Source organism: Apodemus sylvaticus, chromosome 1 (assembly GCF_947179515.1).
Source record: "Apodemus sylvaticus chromosome 1, mApoSyl1.1, whole genome shotgun sequence".
NCBI lineage: Eukaryota > Metazoa > Chordata > Mammalia > Rodentia > Muridae > Apodemus > Apodemus sylvaticus.
The window spans coordinates 141,791,004-141,809,702 of NC_067472.1; the positions used below are offsets into that span (position 1 = coordinate 141,791,004).

The 18,699-nt window shown below is 48.7% G+C and overlaps 1 protein-coding gene across 1 annotated transcript in view; it reads right to left on the bottom strand.

The window, feature by feature from the left end:
- Adamts17 (ADAM metallopeptidase with thrombospondin type 1 motif 17) overlaps positions 1 to 18,243 on the bottom strand; it is a 312,892-nt gene extending 294,649 nt beyond the window's left edge. The window contains exons 1-3 of the mRNA XM_052161031.1: positions 18,062 to 18,243; positions 17,345 to 17,715; positions 8,085 to 8,250 (exon numbers count right to left, since the gene is read on the bottom strand). Coding sequence (XP_052016991.1) covers positions 8,085 to 8,250; positions 17,345 to 17,715; positions 18,062 to 18,140 — 616 coding nt within the window. The 5' untranslated portion in view covers positions 18,141 to 18,243. The remainder of the gene's footprint in view (positions 1 to 8,084; positions 8,251 to 17,344; positions 17,716 to 18,061) is intronic.
- Positions 18,244 to 18,699: the final 456 nt, after the last annotated feature.

Sequence of the window (18,699 nt, forward strand, 5' to 3'; positions counted from 1 at the left end):
CACACACACACACACACCTATACACACATACACACACATATACACATACACAACCATGCTTGCATAGGCACACTCATACACATCCATACATATGCATGAATGTATACTAACATATACAAACATATGTATGTCTAACACATACATGCATGAATAAACCTTTAATAATGTAAATAAATCAAATAAAAAATAAACAGAGCCAGGCATGATAGCGTGGGTCTATGGTACCAAGTGCCCTGGAAGCTGAGACAGGAGGATCACTGGAGCCCCAAATGCCAGACTAGCTAGGGCAATACACTGAGACTATTTGAATATAGAATACACTGACAACAAATAGAAAAATCAAACAATATACATCACTTATCCATTGGAGAAATAGAAGCCCAATCAAAGGCAGTAAGGAAGATGCTTTCCTTGAAAAGATTAGTAGGCAAGCTTCTACAGTGGTGCGAATGGACTTGATTTGCATCCATCAGCATCAATAGGACTGGAAGCCATTACTGTGAATGCTAAATGCAAGCTGCCCGATATGAAAGCATTTATGCAGACGGGAACCACAGCATGCAGCTTACACAGAGAGCAGGATGGGAAGGAGTCACATTAGCACCACCACCGCACAGCATCAGCACCGCACTGCATCAGCACCGTATGGCGGCTTCTTCTGGAGACCGTGTCAGAGGAGAGCATGAGGGAAGTGAACGTTCACTTCTCTCTGAAACAGCTACAGCCAGACATTAGCAAGGCTTAAGACAACGTGCAAGGAGAGAGGCTCTCTGGTTTTGGTACAGCGTGGTGTCTTTGCCTGATACTCCATTACTAAAAATAAATTGTACTCTCTTTATTTCATTAGTCTCCCATCCCAGACCAGGCTGTAAGGGACCAGAGGGCTAGTAAGAGGGAAAACTTAAGCCTGGGACCTTCAAGGGAACGTTTCAATATTGAAAAACAATATTTTGAAAACAAAGTTTTGTTTGTTTTGTGCATTTACTTATGAGAAGAATGACAGGAACAAGTGTAACCGTGGCAGCCCCTGGGTCCCTGCTCAGGGCTCAGTGGGAGCCCCTCTCTGTCCGGAAGCTAGAACCGGGACATCGAAGCAATGGCGCCTTCACAATGAAGAGTGAGCATATGGGGAATCTAACCTTGGTAGGTGCAGAAATAGCCAATTGTTTCCTGGTGATTCGATACTCCCGAGAGCTGGGGAAGACACGGTTCAGTCACAGAAGAGGGAAAGGAAGGCCAGAGAGGCTGTTGTTCCAAACGTGTCTGAGATCTCCAAAGGAAGCATGGAGGAGGTGCAGGCCAACCACGGACGGCATCGGCACTTCCGCTTTTTTCTCAGCCAGGCACTGTGACAGTGCCCTTAGCCGGATCTCTCAGCAGCGGAAGAGGTACCAACCCTGTCACTTGCACTGTTGGCCAACACCAACTGGGAGAAGCAGGCAAGACGGCCATCGTCATTTCTGTACAGGATAGCAAACGCATGTTGTGGTAATCTCCACATTCCAGATGAGAATAAAACAGGGGCTGGGAGGAGCTGAATTGTTTCCTGTCCCCAAATTCCCAAGTCCCAATCCCCCCACCTCCTGCCTCACATGAAGTCACCAAAGTGGGTCCCTGAGAAGACGCCCAGAATGGAGTAGGGCATTTAAGATCTAAGGAGAAAGGTCTGCAACAGAGCAGCCGCAGAAAGACCAACCTGGCCAACCCCTGACCCCAGACTTCCCGCCTCCACAACTGTGGAGAGCTTTAAACCCTGCTCCAGAGGCATTTTGTTATGGCAGACCCAGCAGCCTGAGACAGAAGTGCACATAAGTTAAGGGAACCAGAACTGAGCCCCTGACACAAGTCTTCCTTCTGTCTTGTGGCATAATAAGCATTAAATATTAGTATCTACAATTAGTGTTCATAGAAAACCATTTTACAAATTATATGCAAATAGGTATATAAACTACTGAGTTGAAGAAACTCAGAGTAGCAGTTAATGCCATTTCTGGCATATGTATTGTATGGGATATGTGCATACTCATATATATGTGGATACATGTGGAACAGTGAACATGCATGACTATACATGTGAGTGACATGACACAGGGCATCTTCCCTAGACGTTCTCCACCTTATATATAAGGCAGGATCTCTCTCTTGAACCTAGAGCTCATCAGGACACCTAGTCTCACTGGCGACCACGCCCATCCAGCATCAGCAAGGGTGCTGGGGATCTGACTTCCACTCTTCATTCTTGCATGACAAAGGCTTTGCCTGCTGAGCCACCTCCCCTGTCCCCATCCATTTCTTATTAAAGATAAGATACAGAACATAAAAAAAACCACTGATCCCAACCATGAACACTGGGCAAAATAAGAAAAAAATCATATACATTGTCTATTATTATTATTATTATTAAAAGTGTACCAATGAGTTAACATCTCAAAGTCAAGACCAGTAGTTCTCAATCTTCCTAATGCTGAGACCCTTCAACACAGTTCCTCATGTTGTGGTGACTCCAACCATAAAATTACTGTCTTTGCTACTTTATAACTGTAATTTTGCTACTGCTATGAATTGTATTGTAAATATGATATTTCTGATGACCTTAGGCAATCCAGTGAAAGGGTCCTTCAGTCCCCCAGGCTGAGGGCCACTGGTCTAGAGGAAGCGAATCTCAGAGGAATTGGCTCTTCCTAAGTGAGTAAGGGTCAGCTGTCACTCTTCTCCCTGGCCCAGGAGGACTGAGAGGAGCTGATCAGCTTAAATTATTCACTGTGGAAACAGGAAGGAAGTGACCATATATCAACCCCGGGGCTAAAAAGCTAGCTGGCTTAGGCCAAGGGGCAGTGCCACACAAATCTACACTACCATGTGTTAGCCTAGAGTGTGGCGGCCTGCAGGCAGTCAGGCCGGGGATAGCAGGCAGAGTGGTGGCCCACAGTCACCTGGGGAATGGGATCTACACTCTTCCTGATGCAGATATGATTGATTCTGACTCCACACAGTTTAATGCAGTGGCAAGCTGACAGGCAAGCTGGCCTTCCTTAAATCCCAATCAGAAGAAGGCCTTACCCCTCATTGGAGCTGCCTCTGCCAGGTGACAGGGATCACCGAGAACTGAGGGATTAATTACATAAAGATGAACTTGGTTAAGCCTAACCTGAAGTCCAGCCTCTTGCTCCACCCATTGACCCTGTAAGCTCAGGCCATTGTTTCCAGTATTTAAGCCAGTTTGATCACCTTTGTTTCTTTTCTTTGTTTTATTCGATATATTTTTTATTTACATTTCAAGTGATTTTCCTTTTCCTGGATCCCCCATCCCCCCTCCCCAAAGTCCCATAAGCCCTCTTCCCTCCCCCTGTTCCCCAATCTACCCCTTCCCACTTCCCTGTCCTGGTATTCCCCCGACACTGCTGCACTGAGCTTTTCCAGGACTGGGGGCCACTCCTTCCTTCTTCTTGGGCATCATTTGATATGTGCATTGTGTCTTGGGTATTCCAAACTTCTAGGCTAATATCCATTTATCAGTGAGTGCATACCATGAGTGTTCTTTTGAGACTGGGCTACCTCACAACCCCAAGATTTCACCTCACACCAGTCAGAATGGCTAAGATCAAAAAGTCAGGAGAAAACAGGTGCTGGTGAGGATGTGGAGAAAGAGGAACACTCCTCTACTGCTGGTACTACCACTCTGGAATTCAGTCTGGTGGTTCCTCAGAAAACTGAGAATGATATTTCCAGAGGACCCCACTATACCGCTCCTGGGCATATACCCAGAGTATTCCCCAGCATGTGATAAGGATACATGCTTCACTATGTTCATAGCAGCCCTGTTTATACTAGCCAGAAGCTGGAAAGAACCCATATGTCCTTCAATGGAGTAATGGATACAGAAAATGTGGTATATATACACAATGGAATACTACTCAGCCATTAGAAACAATGAAATTCTTAGACAAATGAATGGAACTGGATCACCTTTTTTCTAACTAATGAATTTTAGTTGAGATAGAGCCCAAGTCCTGACAAGCTATGTATTAGCACAGACATGCAGGATTAGACAGGCAAATTTTTATACTAATTAGCAATATAAAATTTCTGAAAAGTTGTGCTGTCTTCTAGACACTCATCAAAAATAACTTTTATTACTATATGTGCACCAGACAATACTAGAAGACAACTAATTGGTTCACAGAGAAAAGATGACGGAACTTGGCAAACACACCTCAGGCTGTGCAGTCCCTGCTCTGGAGCAGATTTATATTCTAATGAGCTCCTCATTGCTCAAAACTGGGATGGAATTCCTCTTTTGAAAATACCCCCATTGTAGTCTTTTTTTATTTTTTACTTCTGCTGCCTTCATGTGACACTGACGACAGTAAGAAAGTCAAACAAGCATAGAAGAAAGACGGAGTTTTGAGGTTTTTCAATTTCAAAGAGCAAAGAGCCCATCCACATAGCTGAAGAATCACTTCAGCTATCAAAGTAGCCAAAGGCCCTCCTGATTGTACCCAACATAAAAAAAATGGTTGTCGACTTCCATATTTTCTTGCCATATTGCAAACTAGGCTTTTACTTCATGAATGAATCAGTAAATGGGGCTCTAAAAAGAAATGCCTCAGAGGGGAAAGAATCAACCTCTTCCTTTACCAGGCGCCCACTCACGTTTCCCAGAAATGCAAGACCACTAGTGTCTCTGGGAAGGACGTTCTTCCTCCTCCCGGTGAGCACTGGCTGTGTTGGTCCCTCCGGTTCCGAGCCTATCCAGACACAAGCTACTAGAGAGTCACTGAGGTTCATCTCTCTGGTAGGTCTAGGGATTCAGGGTGGACCTGTTACATTGCTCCTCACACGAAGGATCCATTCAGGCCAGTCTGGGTCAAGTCTAAAGATCACACAGTAAAGGGTCAATATAGGTTCACCGTGGCGAAATCTATAGCCTTTTACTTCATCTAGATAGACCATGTTACTCTGGCAAGCTCAGAATAATCTGATCAACCTTTATAGAAAACTTTAAGAATGTACTTTGCTAGTGTGCCAGGAAGTTAATTTATCCAAGGTCTTCGGCGCATGGTTAGAAAGCTAATCCAAATAAGAAAAGTCTTATTAGCTAAGCCCAATAAAAGGCCAATATCTTTCTCAACACAGTAGAAGTGTGGACCGAGGATGGTATGCAAAACAAAAAGGATTCAAAGCATGGTATACGTCTGTCCCCAGTGTCACGGCCCTACCTCATCCTGTAACCTGTGTCACATACAAGCACTCCTGCCCCTCAGAGGAAACTGGTGTAAGACTTGGGGGAAAGGAAGGAAAGACCGCATTTGGAACAAATTCTGAGGTTTCTTTGCAGCCTGCACGGCAGCGGTTAACTCAGTGTCCACCATATCTGCCCTGCCCTGACTCCCCATTTTATTTCCTCCATTAATAGCTAAACAGTCTCAGAATGTGTTCCAAAATTAGCTGTGAGCACAAAAATGCAAACACAGGCACCGTTTGTCAATTGCTCAGCAATTCTAGTTGTTGCTCCCTCAAAGAGGATGGAAGCAGGTCATCAGATAAACATGCCATTAGCTCACTGGCAGGCACGCTGGGCTGCAAGTCGCAGACTGCAGCCGATGGGTGCTCAGTTGACTGAGGCGAACAAGACGCATCTGCCCTTCACTTCACGGTGTGGCCCTTGGATGATGGTCCTCAGCGGAGAAAATTCACCCTCAATGGCCCACAGATGGGGCTTTCCCATTGGGTAGTATTCTCTACAGGATCACCCAACCTGCAGGCCACGTGTGTGACAGAGTAAGTCTGGATCTTCCGAACATGCTTACAGGTTGGCATCCTATCCCAACATCAAAGGGTTGAGCAGCCCTGCTGGTGGGTGGCATTTATCATCATCAAACCTTAGAAGTACCTGGGGGACTGTTGCATGGTCAGAGGTCCAGGTTATGCTCCAGACCAGCTAAAGCAGGGAGATGTGAGGCAGTTGGACAAACTCTCCATGTGATGCCAGCCCACCACCCGGACTGAGAAAGAGCAGAGTCACAGCCTCTGAACCCATGCGTGCAGGTCAGCTGCAGACAGCACGAAAACACTGACAAGCAATTAATAGCTATTCACTATAAAGCAGATAACAGAGGGTGGGGAAGATAAATGGTCCAATGAAACTGACCAATAAAGTTCATACCCATGAGTCAAAAACCCCTGAATCCTATTAAAGGGTATTTTAGCGCCTATTAATGTTTCACTGAGGTCTGTGTTCCCAACATGTGTTAAGGGTGTGGACAGCAATTAAGAAAAAACCCTGAGTAAGCAGGACAGGAGAAAGAAGAATAAAAAACAAAAGAAAGAAAGATAAAAAGAAAAGCCCTGTAATTGGGGCAACAGTCTCTCCTTGGACCCACGCATCCACTTGTGGCTAACTGTCCCTGCCACAGGCAGACAGCTTAAGAAGGAAAACAAACAAGAAGCCTCAGGCAGTGGCTGAGCCACACGGCAAAGCAATCCTGACTTATTTTCAAGAAAACTAGAACACCCCACAGAGCCACACGACATCTCCATAGAAAGATAAACTCTGAACAGTGAAAGCAAGACCCAGCCAGGAAGAGACACTACCTGAAGATGCAGGTTCTCCAACTTCACCAGGGAATGTTTTCAGACATACTGCTAGTAATACAGCACCGGGAGATATGCTTAAATGCCACAGTTGTTCAAATGGAGGTGCAGAATGGACCCAGGCCCCATGTCATGTTTTTAAACCCTTGACATGCAAGTTACACCTCGGACTAGTTAGCTCAGGGTATAAGAGAAGAGCTAAGTAGATGATCCTGGGGGTGGGGTGTGTATAAGCATGTTTTCAATGTGTCTGCATGTGTGTGTGTATGGTGCATGTGCATACATCTATGGACGCTGGAGGGCAACATCAGGCAACTTGCTCAGTCACTCCCTTACATTTGGAGACATTCACTGAACCTGATGCTCACCAATTCAGCAAGGCTAGCTGGCCAACCAGGCCCAGGAATCACCTGTCTCTGCTCCCCAGTGCTGGGATGACAGATGTGACCCTCCATACCTGCTCTTTCTGTGGGTTCTAGGTCCTCATGATTGTGTGCCATGAACTTTACCGACTAGGTCATCTCCTCCATTCCCTAAATGGCACTTTTTCAGTGGTAGTTTTCATGCCAGATCATGTATCTGAATCCCCTGTGACTGGACCAAGCTGTGGCCCTCTAGACACTGCCGGTCTGACATGAGGCCAGAGGACGTTATGTACTGAAAAGTTTCCAGGTGATGTAGATGCTGCCGGCCCAGAGTTCACAGGTTGCCCAAGCAACCATGAGAGTTGCTCTCATTATAACCCTCTTAATTCCAAGGCTGGGGACCAGCATATAAAAAAGCAGGGACACCCAGAAGGGGTCTCATCAGACTGGGGAACATTGTATCCCAGCCAGGCTGCCAAACTGGTGCTTGGTATCTACTTGCTCCTGATGCTTAAAACTCAGGCTCTGAAGCCAGGCATAATGGTGCACACCTTTGATCCCAGCACTCAAGAGTAAGAGGCAGATGAATTTCTGAATTCAAGGCTAGCCTGGTCTACAAACCAGGTTCCAGGCCAGCCAGGGCTACACAGAGAAACCCTGACGTGGAAAAACAGAACAGAAAACCAAGGCTCTATTCCAAGGCGATCCTGCATTCCTTGCAGAAATAAAATTTCTCAAAGGGCAGTTACGCATGAAATGTTAACACTAACATACGCCAAAAGAATGTGGCTTTGGGGACAATAGTGCAGCTTCCAAAATATTCTCAGATGCCAGTAACACTGTTTCTATTAACAACAGATGATACATGCAGCTGTGGTCCTAAAGATTCTACCACCTGGCAACATTGTAGTCATCTTAATCTAAGCCCATAGAGCTAGATGTTCAGATATTCCGGCAGGAAGAACATCGACTAATAAAATCCTTCTTAGAATTATGGCTCTGCCATCCTGTGACACTTGATTGTGTAAAGAAGGCAAGTCCTCACTTATGACCTCAGCCCATGTGGCCCATGGAATGCCAGCTGTGCGGGTGCTCCGTTCCAACCCCTCTGCTGTCTAGACTCACCTGTCACTACTTTGCAGCGCTGCCTGGGTCCCTCCACCTCCGGAGACGGGCTGGGGCCGGAGGACCATTTGCGTCTGATCAGATGCTCTCTTCCGCTGAATGAGCCCCCTGAGTTGTTGAGAGGCTGGATGAACACCTGCTCCTGCTCGAGCTGGATGAGGCCAACCTGCCCAGAGAAAAAGACAAGACACATCGGTCATCCTGTTCGCGCATGCTCGTGGCCCGGCAGAACATTGGCTGTGCTTTGGTTCACCATGTCCGGGTTTATGCTTCTGTCTGCAACTGAACCCCATGGTGCTCTGCATCTGACTTAAGAATATCTCACTTAGTAGTTATGTTGGGAGGTTCGGATGGGTGGGTGTCTTACATAAAGTTTCTATTGCCGGGATAAAACGCCATGACCCAAACCAACTTGGTAGGAAAGGGTTTACTTCACCTTGCAGAACACAGGATCTGCTAAAGAAGTCGGGGTAGGAACTGCCGGGGAGACCACGCAGGAGCCCTGCTTCCTAGCTTGCTCAGCCTGCTTTCTTATAGAACCCAAGCTGAGGGGTGGTACCACCCACAATGGGCAGGGTCCGCCTCCAATCACTAATTAAGAAAATGCCCTACAGGCTTGCCTACAGGGTCAATCTCAAGGAACATTTTCTCAGTTGAGAGTTCCTCTTCCCAAATGACTCTAGCTTGTGTCCACTTGACATGAAACCAGCACAGTGGGGTTGAAACTGCTGTGGAATGCCATCATCACCAGTATCTAGTTTCCAAGCCTACTTTCAGAAAAGCGCGCGCACACACACACACACACACACACACATACAGGGGGTGGGGGATGACACTGTGGTTGAACCTAGGCCTTGCATGAACAGTGACATGCTAGTCAAGTAAAACTGAGCTATATTTGAAGCCCTAAAAAGCACCCTCTTACGAGTCTATTTGAGGTGCTGGAGAGGTGGCTTGCCTTGGCTAAGGGGTCATGAGCAGTTGGTCTTGTAGAGGTCCTAGGTTTGGCTCCCAGCACCCATGTGGCGGCTCACAACTGTCTGTTACTTCCCATTCCAGGGGATCTAACCCTCTTTTATGGCCTCCTTGAATACTATGTACATGGGGTGCGTAGACGTACATGCAGACAAAACAGCCTACACGGTAAATAACTCTCAGTGGTCTTTTTGAGCTAGGTGTGGTGGTACATCTCACAATCTCAGCTCATGAGAGACTGAGGCAGGAGAATCAAGAGTTTGAGCCTAGCATGGGATAAATGAGAATCTGTCTCCAAAGTGCAGAGTGGGTATGGCGATCCACTGTGGAAGTGCCTTTCAAACTACTGGGTCAGAACACTATACCACTAATAGGGAAATATATCTTGTCCATCTTTGAGGATATTTAAAAGGAAACACCAAGAGGAAGTAACTAGTCCCATATGTAGTATTAATTACCAGGAGTTGGAAGATGACCTTACAAATTTCCACCCCAAACTTGGAGCATTAAGAGAAACCAAGAGAGTGTCTGATGGATTTGATTTTGTGTTCTAATTTTTAAGTGGTCATTTTAGAAACAGTATCAGGGTGGGTAAAGAGACCTCAGACCTTCCTGTATTTATAAGGCAGGGTTGTCAGACTTAGAAGAATGAATGGCTTATATAATCTCAAAGTCTAGTGAAAACCTTGATTTCAGATAGCTAAAAGAAATTGAATGTTAAATTTCTAAGACAACACTAAATACTTAAAGTGAAAAATCACATTTGTAAATGAGCCTAAAGATAAATCATAATCCTCTTAACAGTGAGTGTAAATACTTGCTACCTAATAAGATTTATGAATCAAATGAAAAACTTAAAAACTAGTATTTTTAATTTGTCTTTTTTTTTTTTCTCTTTTTGAGACAGGATCTCCCTGGCTGGCCTAGAACTCACAGAAATCTCCAGAGTGCTGGGATTAAAAATGTACACCAACACACCCAGGTTAATTTGTCATTTTAATAGTGTAAATATTAATGGGGGGGGTGGTGCAGAGGACTTTCCCTGGAAGTAATGCTGACTGCATTGAAGCAGCTGGCCCTCCCTGCCTGGGATGCCTTCTCTGACTGTCCTTCCTTATATGTGGGCAGCAAAACAAGGCAAACCTCCCACAAGAAGCTGAAGCGGCCAAAGGGGAAATGCTCCACTCTGAGCAGTGATCCTTGCGGCATCCCTTCTCCTGAGCCTCAGGTCTGCCTCGCCCAGCACAGGTTCAGACTGGGCAGACCCACCTTAGGAGGCCAATCTTATACATAGTCATCCTAACCTTCTTCCATTTCTAAAGCCATGGTAGGTAAAATGCACAGAAGCCATGGTAGGTAAAATGCACAGAAGCACGAAAGCCAGGCATGGTACACATGCTTATAATCCCAACACTGGAGAGGAGGCAGAGACAGGAGGGTCCCCAGGGCTCACAGCCAGTCAGTGTAGCCCCTACTTGATGTGTTGTGGGCCAGAGAGGGACCAGGTCTCGTAAAAAAGCAAGGTATATAGTACCTAAGGATAGCCCAGGTTGACCTTTGACCCCCCCCCCAAAGCATGTGCTCATATACACCCAACTGACCCAGGGGTTCAAGCCCTATGTAGCAGAATCACCTGGGAACCTTGGGTTAGGTTCAACAATGTGACCTTCTAGCAAGTCCCCCAACAGTGACGGATAGTGTTGGTCTGGTGGGCAGTTTGAGAACACTATCCTCAGAACAACACTGCAGCTTATCTGTGACTGGGGATCGTCTTCTTCAAGCCAAATAAGGTAGTTAGCTTCCCGATAGGAGATCAGCTCCCCAGAGAATCTACAACCCCGATTCCTTCCCAACATGCAGTGTGAGACCACACCTCCAGCTCTGAGAGGAGTTCAAGGTTTCCATTTTATTAGAACCTTTGCCAAGACCAACTCACAGATGTTACTGCCTAAATGAGACTGTCTCTGAGTGGCACTGTGTGACCCTCAGGAGAGCCCAGTTTCTCTCCCTCCCCCGATATGCTCCCCCCACCTCTACTTGGAGGTAAAAACTTGACTTTCCTCACTCGGATTTCTCAGAGAGTGTGAAGGGGAGAGGTGGGCAGTGCAGGGGCTCAAGGGCTGAACACGCCTACCGTAAAGTAATAATTGGCCCTCAGCTCTAAGGAAAGGCTGGGTTCTTCTGAAAGCACTCGGCCTGTGGGAGGCCAAAGCCGGCTTCAGTCCCCAGCATTTTCAAAACCAGTTATTCTTCCCATGTAGTGTGTGGGAATCATGGAGCGGCCAGCTCAGATGCAAGGTTTTAGAACTAGAGATGCCCGTCTGGTGGGAAACCCTTCACACCCATAATCAAAACCGTTACTTTAGTGAAAGGATTTTTTTTCAGAGCATCTTTTTTGGGGGAGGGGATCCCATATACAGCTTTCCCTCCACTGGGGCAGCAGCACAGGAGAGATGGGACAGGTCAGCTGTACTTCAGCTGCCAGTGTCCCGTCCTCATGGGACCTTCCCTTTACTGCAGTCAGATAGCTGAAAAGGACTGTAAGCTCTCTGTGAAGACTCCCTTGTGAGGCTGTCATCCTTCCTATGGTCATCTCCCCCATCAAAGGTCTGAGCAGGTCATCCCACGGGTCCTCCTCTAGTCCCCCCACTATGTTCTCACTGGGATGCCCCAGATGACTGTTACACAGTCCTCTGTCACCATTTGGCCCAAGTGTAAGCCTGGGCCAACAACAGCAGCAGGAGCACCCACAAATGGCCCCTGGGTAGGGCTCAGCGGTCAGTTCAATCAGCCCAGCAGGGTCTCTGCTTAGCTCAGAGCTGAGGACAACTGTTCATGGGAAGTTTCACATGCTACAGATTGGCATCTGGTGAACCATCACATCCTAACATCCATTCAGTTCATCTCCCATCATCCCCGAAACAGCCCACTCTATCCTACCCCACTACCAACTCACAGGTCACTCATCTTGGGAGGACCCGGCCTAGGTAGCTTGGCTATAACTCTTCTGTCCTGGAATATGAGATCAACTCCCTTCAGCTCCAACCCTCTTTTGACTGAGGCTCTGCCCTGCCTGCTCCAGCAGCCATCTTCCAGAATCTGCTCTTGCTCCTCAGACTCCTCTTTCCCAAAGGCTGCAGTGAGCCTTCCTTCTACACACACAGGGACCATCTTCTCAGACAGGACTGTGTCACATTTACCTCTGAGGCTCTGCAGGGCTCATCCCAAGCATTCTGCACATGCCAGGAGTGGAAAGGTGATTTATTCGATCAGCTATGCTGACCAGTTGATATATAACTGGAAATAACACATAGGGCTAACAGAGAAACCTGGTTTTAATGCCTTAATATGCCAGGCTCTCACTGAAAGATTTTACAGATCGATCTTATTCTAGTCCATCAACAGCAGGGTAAGGCCAGTGTCATTTATCCTTTGAATGGCTTCAAGTGAGGAGAGCTTCAAAAGAGTGAAAGACTCTCTCAAGATCACAGTCTCAAATGACCAGGAAGCTTGGGTTTTGTTCTGTTTTGTGTTTTTTTTTTATCTGTGCATTTGCATTCCTGAGCAGAAAAGTATATCCCCCAAGAAAGACCGAGCGGCCAGTGACGGTAATTGTTTCAGATACAAAGATTGCAGAGGCATTTCCTGTCATCTACAGCTAAGGTCAGGCCATTGCTGCCATGCAGCATTTGGGGAATATGCTTCAAGAATGGAGTCCGGGGCTAGGGAGCTAGCTTAGTAGAGAGATAATCTTGCAAGCATGAAGACCTGAGTTTGATTCTCAGAACCTGTATAAAGAGGAGGGCATGTAATCTCAGCATGCGCACGCGCACACACACACACACACACACACACATACATACACACACGCATACAGACACAGACACACACAGACATAAACACACACATGAACAGGCACACAGGTTTGCGCACATGAGAATGCAGTCGGTTTAAGAAGACTGAGTCATCCCACCTTGAGTTTTTCTCTCTAGAAAAACGATGCCACCTGGCAGAATTCCAAAGAGAAACCTGAGCCCCCCTGAGACATGCTCAGAATGGAGTCAGAGCCTGCCATCCTAAGAGGATCTAGAAAGTTCTGGAAAGCTGCAGGTGGGGAAGCTCCTGAGCTGGACAATTAGAAGTACAGAGAACATGGAGGGGAAGAGAGGTCAGAGGAGAAGAGCTCACACCAAGGCTGTGTAAATGCTCTCCCAAGAGGAGGCCAGGGCCCTGGGAATTTCCTGGTCAGATTCTCTTTAATTCTTCCATCTTCAGCTTCAACCTTCACAGCAGTCTTTTGCCCTTCTTCAAAGACCTAAGAACGTGCTCTGCATTTCCCGGCACACTCATGCTTTACGTGACCAGTTCTTCAGTGATATGAATTAATTGTACCTGTGTCAACACAGTGATAACTCACACGATGATAATGATGCCATTTGGTCTATCTGATCCCTTCTGAGTAGTCACCACACTCTCTAAGAATTTTGCCCAGACTAAGTCCTACCCAGCTGTACTTGACAAAGAAAGTTTGCCTTAGAAAACTGGGCAATTTAATAACGGACCAACCACAGACAGCTGGATAATGCTATCTTGTAAAGTGCAAGGCCAGCATCTCAACCCTGTCTCCTGATTCCAAGGGCCATGTGACTGCCAGCTTCCCTCCTTAGAACAACACGGCCAGCCTCTCGTAACCTCAGCTGCTGCTGGAGAACTCACTGGCTAGGAAGCCTCTGTCCCTATCCTTTCCTATCTCCACACATTTCCTCCCCTAAAAACCAAAGCGCACACTCTCCAAAGGCTCCAAGAGAACTGCAAGAACCCTACAAGTGATCGTAAAAGGCACACCCCTACCCATGCCCATGGTGGGTCACAAAAATGGTGCTGTCTTTGCTGACCAACCAGAGCAAAAATTGTCACCAAGATAACTGCCTTGGTGTCTAATTTACATGATGGAGAAGCCATGCTGTGCGGAGCACAGCGGTGACTTCAGAAGAGGCATACCTAGGGACCCTCTATGGTCCTTCTGGGATGGCCTTGGAAATGGGCCTGGCTACTTAATATTCCACAGCCAGAATGATTTGGTGTCCTCTCCAGCTCACATACAGTCACAGCCCCTACAGCTCACATACAGTCACAGCCCCTACAGCTCACATACAGTCACAGCCCCTACAGCTCACATACAGTCACAGCCCCTACAGCTCACATACAGTCACAGCCTCTCCAGCTCACATACAGTCACAGTCCCTACAGCTCACATAGTCTACCTCTGCAGGCCACATCCTTAGCCACAATGGAGTGAACAGAATCAGATCACAGAGCTTCAAGAGGAGCCACTGCTCAGTCCATCGGACCCAACGGCAGCCCACAGCCTCCCTTCCCCATTCCTAAAACAGTCATTTCACCCACTCACTTCAAATAAGCCATGAAGAACCTTTGCCGCAACGGACCAACCACAGACAGCTGGCTAATGAAGCTTCCCGCCCCGCCTACCCATGAAGTTCAATTTGGAATTCTGTTGGTCCTCCACCACCCAGTGCTAGTCACAGGAGGCTTGGGTAAATTTATTAGGAGGGACACCTTCTCCACCAGCCTACAGCTCATTGCTTTCCGATTCCATGGTTACAGGAATCCTTCCAAAACTACGCTACATCTAAAGACTCCGTGAAATGTAAATAAAACTAAGCAGCAGAAACAGAAAACAATCAATCCTCAGGCCTGGGGTCTTTGAAGATCCAAAAAGTGCAGCTGGCATTGCTCTCCCTGATAAGGCAGCGAAGGGGAAGTGCCACAGGCCCACGCCTCTGCCTGCCGCCAGCTTGGGGGAAGGGACTGAGTTATACTCTGTGCCCTATAAACAATTTAGCAGTGCTCTGTGCTGGTAGTGTAGCTCCCTTTAAACAGACTCCCAGCATCTCTGAGCACAAGACAGCACAAATGCCAGGAAGACAGAGCACACACTGGTCCTGCCCCCTGTGGAGACACAGCCACTTGTAGACATTAACTGTGGCAAAACATACGAAGGACCAAAATATTAGCCAGCATCCAGGATAGAGGAGGAGGAGCGTAGCCACACCCATACATTTCTATGCCGCCTGTAGGTGTTGTCACACAAAAAGGGCAACTGAGATTAGATGGCTCAAAAAGTGTAAATTATCCACTTTCTGCTCCTTTCTGGGAAAAGCCTGACAACCCCTGCTCAACATGAGTCTTTCAATAGAAGAGGGCTTTTGGAATACCCCTCCCCCACCCAACAGCCACCCAAGCTGTCTTCTGGACCACACCCCCTACCCAGGTATTGTAGCTGAGGCTATCCTGGCAAACACACATACACACACCACCGCACACTTCAGAGAGCTTCTGCCCTAGTCAAGGGACCTAGCACAACTTTACCACCTTGGGTGGACAACCAAGCCAAAGATGAGGTGCAGAGCAATCTCAGGTAGCTTACGGTCAGGGACTTTCTTTTCCTCTGTGTCCCTTGATCACCTTGATGCTAAGAGACCAGTTCTCAGTCATGTCTCTTCCCTCCGGCTCTCGGCCTCTGCCTACGTGTACTCGAGGAAGAGTGTCCAATGTGCAGTTTGCACGAACAGGATGAATAGGGCAGACTAAACAACAGCAGTGTTTCCTCAAACTGGAATTGAAAAATCTAAAGACTTAGAATTCCACCCGCAACCGGCTGGGGTGAAAACTCAAGAATCTTGGCCGGGTTCCTTTCTCTAAAGCATAGCGCCCTCTCATGGCGCCAAAGGGCAGTGCAGTCTTCCTGCGAACTTGGCTCAGAAGGCAGGAGAGGAGGGAGGCTCAGCACCCACTCTGGGAGGACTTTACATCAATGTTCTCCAGATTTCCAGCCTGGGCTCCTTCACAGATAGCTCCTCGCTGGAAACTTTACACCAAGAAGTATAAACTCTGACCTCTCCAGAAACTCACGAAACCGCAGCAAATGGGATTCAGATGTTTCTATGTACCGTACGGGGATGTGACCTAGACTCGAAACACTTTGGCAAAAAAACAGGAGAAATGATGTGGGCCTTTGAGTCCCTCCCAGAACATGATACAGCGCTGACCCGAGCCCTACAGTGATCTGAGCCTTTCTCGCTCCACTTAAGCCTCCTCGCCCACAGCCCACACCCTTCGCCCCCGTTCCACGCTAACACCTACCAGGCCCCACCACAATCTGTGCCCCTGCCTTCTTTTGCCAAGGTTGCCAATGTCTCCCAGTTAAACAAAAGTAAACTGTACCCTAAATCGAGACCTTTAAAAATTCCGGAAAATGAGGCTGCTCCCCGGAAATTATATTCACAGGTTGCCCCAACACTGACTCAGTACCAAGAAAGCAGATGTGTCAAGTAGAATCTTGGAGTCTTGGGCTTTCACACTTTGCTACCAGTTGTGTAGGTGGTGATATAAGGGAAGCGAAGGGGCAATATCGGAAACCACTGTCCCAGAGTTATGCTGTGGGAACTGCATAGGGGAACAACGTAGACACTGCCTGCGAAGTGATGCCAGGCTCTCCAGGGGCAAACCATCTGCCAGCCACGTGCTCCCCTTGGGGGTACCCTGGAGAAGCAGAGAAAATTTGGCTGGGTATCAAATAGTCCAATGCTCAAGTGTGAGCGCAAAGAGAGCGAAAGCACCCCAAATTTCCTGTGCCCCTCCGTGCACTCGCCACGGGTGTCTCAAACACAGCGGGGCAAGGTCTTCGAGAAAAGAAGGCATAAGAGCAGGGCTTACACCCAGGACAGGTAAACACCCCACAATTCTCACTGAGGATGCATTCAGATAAATGCCTACTGTGGAGTAAGACAGTAAAGATACTGACTACAGTTCCTTTCTTGGTCTCACCCTTCAGCTAACAAAAGTGAGATTAACCACGGCCTGCCTGGGGTCCCCAGGCTCAAGGGACAGAAAAGAGGTACATAAATACCCCATTCCCGGACAGAGGGAATGAACACTTTAGTGCTTCTCCATAACGTGCAGAAAACATACACACCTGTGCTGATGCTGGGGGAACAGGAACCGACAGGTTTGTATTCTTTCCTCTAGGTGAGCTATAGCTAATTTCTCAATGCAACCCCACCTCGGCCAGGTACAGCACACAACAGAAGCCAGGACAATGACAGGCTTTCCCTTGTGTTCTCTCTGCTAGGAAGGCACAGTCTGAAAGGCCAAGTGAAGAAGATGGGGAGGTAGGTCTTCTCTCCCGCCCAGCCCTCCGCGGGACCACCCCAGGAGAAGCAACAGACTGGGCAGGGCAGACCCATAGGGGGCGCGGGCAATACCAGGCCGCCGGCGGCGCCGCAGGCGCTGAGGGAGACGAGGGAGCCCGGGTGGCCCAGGACTCGTCCGGAGTAGAAGCACAGCTCGGTAGGGTGTCCGCTGCGCCCCGAGACACCCGCCTCCTCCACCTCGAAGCTTGGGGACAGGAAGCGCAGATCGCGGCGCAGTTGCAGGTATAGGTCGCGCCCAAAGGCCGGCAGGTGCAGCAGCAGGGCGCGCTCTCCCTGCCCCGCTCGAGGGCCACCTGGAGATGCTCGCGGTCGCCGCCACTGCCGGAGCCCCGCTGCTCCCGGCAGCAGCTGCAGGTGCACGTCGTCGGGGCGCAGCCGCCTCGGGAGCACCACCTCCACGTCGGCCGCCGCGTCGCCGACAGCTGCCGGGAGAGAGGACACGCGTCAGCACCGGCCTGGCCACCAGGGCTTGCGGGCCGCTCCGGCGCGGGCTCGCCGGGCTCCGTGGGTATCGTGCAGCCTTGACCCCACACTCCCTTCCCTTCCCTCCCCGAGCCGGGCCTCTCTGAGCCGGCGAAGCCACTCGATCACGCCAGGGAACAGCGCGCCATCGGCGTGCTAAGGGGGAACCGGAGACCAGTTCTCCAGCCGTGGCCTTCGCTCGCTTGTCTCCTCTGGGGATGCTGTCAGCGGTCCACCCATGCATCCGGGAGCCAGGATGTTTCGGAAAGGCACCGGGAAAGTGGCCGCGAGAGCTAGGAACGCTACCTGTGCTTGGGTCCAACCCCCACACCAGCAGCAGCAGCAAGGACAGGACGAGAGGGGGCAGCAGGGTGCCGTCACACATGGTACTCGGGACCAGCAGCCCCCAAGACCTGTAGCGGCAGAGCAAGGGAAGCGAGGCGGCGACGCCAGCCGGAGTGAAGCCCTGCAGCCTTTGGAAAAAGTAATTAGCGCTGCGGACAAACCCAACATGGTAAATACTAAGCCCCACCTTCTCCTTGGAAAGTAGGCGGTGATTGGGCTTTTGCTTTCCTCTGCCCCGCCTTCCCTGACCGTATTGGTTAGGGCCGGTCGAAACCAACGTGCGTAGTTAGGTTGTAAGCACTTTCTTACACGTGTTTTCTAGGCAGTAGGTAAGCTGTGACACCAGGTGGCAGGCGCGAGCCGACTCGGCTGCAGGATCTTGGAGCTGCCAGGAGGACACCAACCTGGTCTTCAGTTTGTTCTCAGTTGGGAGATCATCTCTGAGGCTACTATAGCTTCCCAGGAAGATAGGCCAGACCAACCAGTTCCGTACAAGAAAAAAAAATCTCTATTGAAGTGACTCCTATTTTTGATTTGTTTGGGCTGGAAAGACCCAGAGCGGTGTTTCTAGCACACGTGAACTCCTACCTGACTCCTCT